This window comes from Octopus sinensis, linkage group LG18 (assembly GCF_006345805.1).
Source record: "Octopus sinensis linkage group LG18, ASM634580v1, whole genome shotgun sequence".
In the NCBI taxonomy this organism is placed as follows: Eukaryota; Metazoa; Mollusca; class Cephalopoda; order Octopoda; family Octopodidae; genus Octopus; species Octopus sinensis.
The window spans coordinates 35,393,076-35,400,575 of NC_043014.1; the positions used below are offsets into that span (position 1 = coordinate 35,393,076).

At 35.9% G+C, this 7,500-nt stretch overlaps 1 protein-coding gene across 3 annotated transcripts in view; it reads right to left on the reverse strand.

The window, feature by feature from the left end:
• LOC115221428 overlaps positions 1 to 7,500 on the reverse strand; it is a 39,473-nt gene that overhangs the window by 27,798 nt on the left and 4,175 nt on the right. For all 3 annotated transcript variants that reach the window (XM_029791610.2, XM_029791609.2, XM_029791608.2), the window contains exons 2-3: positions 7,176 to 7,199; positions 3,360 to 3,692 (exon numbers count right to left, since the gene is read on the reverse strand). In XM_029791610.2, coding sequence (XP_029647470.1) covers positions 3,360 to 3,692; positions 7,176 to 7,199 — 357 coding nt within the window. The remainder of the gene's footprint in view (positions 1 to 3,359; positions 3,693 to 7,175; positions 7,200 to 7,500) is intronic.

Sequence of the window (7,500 nt, forward strand, 5' to 3'; positions counted from 1 at the left end):
AGTAATTGAAGAGTGGGGGGAGAAAAACAAGCGTACTACATAGCAGACATACATAAGTTTGCATAGACTGAATGTGTACATACAGGAAAAAAAAAGGGATGCTAGATGTCAAATAGGTAGCGAGATAATAAATATATTTATGCATATGGGTGTGTATGGTGTATGGTGTATATATATATATATATTATATAGTATATATATATTATATATATATATATATTGTTATATTTCGAATGGTCATTTTGCCAGTTTAGCCTTTAAAAACACACGCACTATATATTTGGTGTTATTTTGCTTCAGCGTTATTTATTTTTTACATTAATCTTAATCTTATTTCGGCCAGAGTTCTTTCTTCACACTCCTGTGACCGCATCAGTGGTCCTTTGTTTTCTTCTTTCTTATTTGTGTCTCTCCTTACTAACCGTCAGCCATTTTGTATATATATGTATATAACCCATATGGTAGATTTGTGAACAGGCTTAATTTTACCTTTTTATCCAGTAAGTGAAAATTTGCATATCGTAAAATTTAACACTTAATCAAATATCAGGGGCCTGTCAACGGGGATCTCAGTCCACTCAGTATCAAGGTATGATATGTGTTTATGTGTATGTATATATATATGTGTGTGTGTGTGTGTGTGTGTGTGTGTGTGTGTGTGGTGTGTGCGTGCGTGTGTGTGTGTGTGTGTGATAAAGCTTCATCTTCAAACTTCTAAGTTGATTTGAAGAATGACACCTTCAGAAAGCATATTCAGATAAGGAAAACAGAAAGAAAATATTTGATTGGATGTACGTGTAAAAATAAATCAAATGAATAAATGAAGAGTTTTAATTGGATACTTATGCAAGTCAGTATACAAAGAATTTTCAAAAATTAAATAGATAAGTAACGACCCAATTCAAAGATATTAATTGCAAGCATTTTAAACCATTCATTAGTTTTCAATTACGCTCAAATGCTTCGAAATATTACAATATTAAGAATGTGATATGTCCCGCTTTATGACGACGTACCTTCGTCGTCTGCGTGACTCGCCCGTACGGCGTACTTCGCCGACTGACACTGCTTGCTGTGTCTTTCCACTGTTTATCAGTAGTGGAACAACCCACTTCTCTCTTGAGGGCGTGTCCCACAACACCTCCTCCTTTGAGATTTTTTCTTTTATTCTCAGAATGCCGCTGGTAGTACGTCTACATTGTTTAGCGGTAGCGTTACTAACACATAGCAACCTGACTAAAATCCTTCAAACGGACTTATCATTTGTTTTTACTTCCACACAGAATTATTTTTCTCTTCGGAATGCCGCAGTAGTGGAACAGCCCACTTTTCACTTGGGGGTGTCCGCCACAACAGAATGAAAGAAAATAAAGGGGTGAGAAAATATGTAATCAAATATATAGTATGAAAATAACCGTTAACTTTCAAAACACGTCTCAAACTCTTTCTTCATTCTCTTAGTTATATATAACTGATAGTCTGCAATGCGGCAAAGAAAGATAACATGTGTATGAAAAGGGATATAAGCAGAGACTTGAAACACGACAAACAAAAATGGAAACAAGGAATGTGTTTGGAAAATGTGCTGAAAAGTTTTCTACAGCGGTTATGTCTCTTGAAATTTACTAAGCAGAAATTTTGTTTAATGTAAACGATTGCACAGACGCTATTTTGTGTGTGACAATATGGCTTCAAATTTTGGCGCTAGGACAGCAATTTCGGTCAGTTACATCGTCCTTAGTTGTCAAAAGGACTTATCTTGAACCCGAAAGGATGAAAGGTTCTGTGATAATATTAAAATCTTTTCGGTTAAGCAAAGATGACGGCTTAACTAATATTTTCGCTCTCATCATGCTTGTAATTAGGAGCAATAGTCTAGATTTATTAAAGCTGCTGTCGTAACATGCCTTCAATCTCCAAGTATATTTGGAGTGAACAATCATGTTTGGTCTGAATAACAAATGTCTGAGCCCGTACTGTCCTGTAGATGTTGGATTTTAGTTTTACAATGTCACGTTATCATAAAACTGGCAAAACAGTTTCCATTGAGCAAGCACTTTCAAGAGTTCATGAAATTGCAAGTACATTGAATAATGGGATTATCATTTAATGAGAGTTGTTTTGCATCAACTGAACTGAAAAGAGTATAGATTGTAAATACATTTTCATTTAAAAAGTTCATAATAGTTATGTTCTCAGTTAAAACGAAACTGCTTGCTGTGTCTTTCCACTGTTTATCAGTAGAGGAACAACCCACTTCTCTCTTGAGGGGGTGTGCCACAACACCTCCTCCTTTGAAATTTTTTCTTTTATTCTCAGAATGCCACAGGTAGTACCAGTCTACATTGTTTAGCGGTAGCGCTACTAACACATAGCAACGAACGTTCAAGCAAAATATTGGAGAATAATACAAAGTTTCCTATTTCTGTCTCTTTGTTTGTCAGATAGAGGCATTTATTATTCTATAGAAAAATCCACTACGGTAAATGTTTCGTTATAGAATTCTGATGCTTTTGAAAAAACAGCTACAGCCGAAGAAAAAGATGTTATACGTTTCCTGGCTTTGGAAACTAAATCGCAGAGAATACTAGGCGAATGATTAAAACTATCATTTATATAAAATAACCTTTCAGTACGTTTATAGCGAAGACAATATTTTCATACAATATTTTCTTTGTATATTTGATTTTATCTTTACACATACATCCAATGAAGTTCTTTTGTTTACAATATCTGAACATGCTTATAAATAGTTTCCTGTTTCATTTTCAAATTTCTTTCGAAGATCGGAGACGTGAAACCTAGAATCAGAGAGTGTGAAGTTTAGGCGTTGTAAAATATATTTTGACACTCTACTTTCAGTATAGAGCTCTTTGTTTTGATCTTGTTTACACTGAAGACTTTTATTAACATGTTTACATATGTATATACGTATATCCGCGTGTTTCTTTATATGTATGTGTATGGATGTGAGTGTATGGAGGGTAAGGCAGAGGAAGAGAGAGAAAGTGAAAGGAAAAGGATACTCCAACATACAGGAAGAAAAGGTTTTTAAAATTTTAATAAAAGAAAGAAGTAGAATGTATGCTAAAACACGATAAACTTAGATAACTCGAAGATTAAATATGTTAAAACAAAATTAAAAAAAATACAAACCACAAAGCACTAATTTGAGAAGACAGAAATGATGGAAGCCTTTCTGTCTTTTCGGTCTCCAATTAGTGGTTTTGATATCTAATCATTTGCATAAACATCCTAGCAGTTAATTCAAATAAAATGAAAATAAAGAAAAAAGAAACGCAGAAAAATATTAAACAAAACCGCAAAAATAAGGAAGAACCCAAATAAGACAGACAAACCGTAAAAGTCGACTCTCTCTTGAGCTTCTTTGGGGTCTTTGTTTTTCGCAGAAAGTAGGCATTTGTAAATGTTTCCGTCTGTGCATACTGGGTTCTTCACTTGCAAACTGAGAGTTGTCTGCTTTTTTAGATCTTTGAAGAATGTAAAGTGATCTTTCAAGGATTCATCTGACCATTGGACTCGGGGTCTGCTTGTAGGGTCGAAAGTCAATATTTCCTCTTTGCCGCGATATATGGAGAAACTCTGTATTTTCTTAGACATGACATCGGTCGTGCAGTTGATAAAGATTGATTGCGACAATGAAGGTTTGGGTGGGTCCACGACTATAGACACTGCAAGATTAATAAATTATTCAATCAATTAAATGTCTAATCAATATATAAATAATTTTAAAAAGGGTTTGGCTACGTTTGATGTAGAAACCAGTAACTGCCAACCATTTATAGTATTCACATGAATATTTCACATAATATATCTTTGACTAAATTAGAAAATATAGCCATAGATCTGAATAACAGTCAGGATACTCAAGGATAGAACACTATTGGTCAGAAAAATGTTCAATGAGTGTCGACCTGGAGTCAAACAATTACAGCATCATAAGCCAGACATTACATGTCCCCCAAAAGGCATAAACATATCATGTGGAAAATTTGGCTGCCATTTTAAAGTTGACATCTTCAGTGACAGGATAGTAGAAATTTTAGGTGAAGTAGCCCACAATGGAATTGACTTAAAGTCCATGATGTGCTATCGAGTGCTATCAAAAGTAAGGGCACAATTGATTTCTTATTAGACTATCATTTTGAAACTGAAAGGAAATGTCCCACTCACTTCAACAATTTTCCACTATTGATAGTAAAAGCAAAATGAGTGAAATACGTTTATTTTCGATTCATAACCCTTGTTCAACCAAGCTTCATATTTGCAGCTTCCATTATAACAAATACTCCCTGCTATAGTTCAACCTAGTTCATGGAACTCTCTAATCTATATCTCGATAAAATGAACCTGAAACAACAAATAATTTCTTTTACTTGCGGTAACTACATTTCTTTTGTGGAGGCACATGGCCTTGTGGTTAGAGCGGTGAACTCGCGGTCGAGGGATCGCGGGTTCGAATCTCAGACCGGACGATGTGTGTGTTTATGACCGAAACACCTGAGCTCCACGCGGCTCCGACAGAAGGTAATGGCGAAACTTCTGCTGACTCTTTCGCCACAACTTTCTCTCACTCTTTCCGCCTGCATCTTGCAGCTCACCTGCGATGGACCGGCGTCCCGTCCAGGTGAGGAACCTATACGCCAAGAAACCAGGAAACCGGCCCTCATGAGCCAGGCATAGCTCGAGAAGGAACAAACAACAAACATCATTTCTTTTAACTACTGCACTACTTTTTATATAAGATATAAAATTACAAGTTTACTAGTCACTCGTTATATATCATTTTCTCTTGTCTTAGTAGTTATCCCTTATCCCGCTTTGGATTAGATCTGCTCTCCTATTAGTCCATAAGAACACAAACAATCGGAACAAGTAGCTCAAATCCATTGCTCTGCCATTTCAATCTTTTTCAAACATAATAGATTTATGATTATATGATGTTTTTCTTAAGAGATGTTAGGTTGTTATTTCTTAATACTTTTCTTAGGTATTACTACTTTTGATTGATCTACAATGTTAATGCTATTCTTGTTTTTCCCGGGTTAGCTCTACGGAACCAGCCCCGGGATGATATTTGGTATATCGTGATATACATTATCAAATGTTTTACTTTCATAAAGAGGACAGGGTGTTATATGTAACAGGTCAAGCGATCCTGCAAACGTTCCACTAGCGCTCGCTGTGGTGCATATACATACATATATGTATATATAATGTATATGCACACACATACACACATAAACACACATACACGCACATACACATTTCTTGGGGTAAAAGCAGAACAACGAGAATCTGTTTAGATTCTCGGTCAGGTATTCACATTCGAATGAACCAGAACATATGAAAATGAATAAATCAAGGATTCAATCTTCCCCAACATTCTTTCTCTAATATTAACGACCTACTTATAGTCAACCCCAGCAAAACTAATTTCAATGTTGAGGACACTATTTCCTATTTCTCCTTAAGCTTCAGCACCTAGAATCATCCATATGAACTACTGACTCCAGCGCCAAGAACATAGATCTCTTAAGGCGGCGAACTGGCAGAAACGTTAGCACGCCGGGCGAAAACTCCAAATTATGCTACCGAACTCTGAAGGATGAAAAGCAGATCTGACCGTCACGGAAACTGGAATCTAAATGTAAGAGGATGCAACTAAATACTGCAAAGCATTTAGTCAGTGATTTACAGCAGCGCCTTTCAATCTTTATCGAGAGGTACCATAAGTGATATAGTATACCACAAGCTTTCTTTGTCTGCCTTTCTCACTCGCTCTTTCCATAGGAAAAGTTATAGGAGGGTTCTCCTGTTAGCCTACAGAAGTTTAATGATAATTTACTCTTCAACTCTCACGCCCTTCTGTGCTAAATTTTGCGTCATATGGAAACTTTTTTTCCTATTTCTCCTTAAGCTTCAGCACCTAGAATCATCCATATGAACTACTGACTCCAGCGCCAAGAACATAGATCTCTTAAGGCGGCGAACTGGCAGAAACGTTAGCACGCCGGGCGAAAACTCCAAATTATGCTACCGAACTCTGAAGGATGAAAAGCAGATCTGACCGTCACGGAAACTGGAATCTAAATGTAAGAGGATGCAACTAAATACTGCAAAGCATTTAGTCAGTGATTTACAGCAGCGCCTTTCAATCTTTATCGAGAGGTACCATAAGTGATATAGTATACCACAAGCTTTCTTTGTCTGCCTTTCTCACTCGCTCTTTCCATAGGAAAAGTTATAGGAGGGTTCTCCTGTTAGCCTACAGAAGTTTAATGATAATTTACTCTTCAACTCTCACGCCCTTCTGTGCTAAATTTTGCGTCATATGGAAACTTTTTAATAATCTATATTATAAAGCTGAAGTTGTCTGTGTGTGGCAGGTTGGTAGCCTTCAACTAACACTATCTCCTTCGAGACCTTGCAGCGCAAGTTGACCAAAATTGAGAGTATGATAGAAGAAGGGTTGCTCTTCCTTCCGTAGAAGCAAAAATTTAAATCGGACCATGTTAACAACAAAAATTATCTACATCAAGAAGCTGCTTTTTTTCTATGAAAATCCCTATTTTTTACGATTTTTTGACTGCTGTGTCGCCATTTTTCGGTGTATTTCAACCAGAAAAATGTTCACTTAAAGAGAATAAGAAGCTACATAATGCAAAATTTTTACTTTTCAAAGGTTCCAATTCTAAACGGTCGAAACAAACCGGAGCAACGCCGGGCGATACTGCTAGCTTTATTAAATAAATAAATGTATGTTAAAATTGTTTTAAAATAAAGATGGCTTCATGTAAGCTACTTTGGTGTTATGTGCTGTGTTTTAGAATACACAAGTTTCCTGAACATCCCGTCACTTTCTGATTAACCATAAAAGTTCACAATACAGCAGTAGGCAAAATGCAGTGCACAACTGTGCCACGAAATCGAGGTTGAAAACGTTCGCTACAGCAATTTCCTTTATCTGTTAAACTTATCCAAATATTTCCTAAATTTTCATCTCTGACAAAGTTTTTCGGTTTTCTTTCAATGGTTGCCATACACGTTTTACATAAACATTACCAGCTGAAATTAAGTAGATATTGCAATATCTTTGAAGAAACAATACAGCAAAAGATGCAAATAAAAGAAAATTAAAATGTGCAACTTACGGTCTTGACTGGATACTCCAGAAACTGTAGTAAAGAAAAATAGGAGTAATTTAATAGTCAATAGCGGTGATAACAGTTCATACACACGAACGCACACACACTACCCAAACACACACAAACTAATATATATATATATATATATATATATATATATATATATATATATATACGCGAGAAAGAAGCAACAAGAATGGATAGGTTTTTAGTACGATCGTTTCATACAAGGACAGGTTTTATTAAAAGTTGCAAAGATTACAGCATATAAACGAGTCCCGTACTCATCAGCTAAAATACATGTAAGTTCTCTAGACATCCTAGTGTTTGA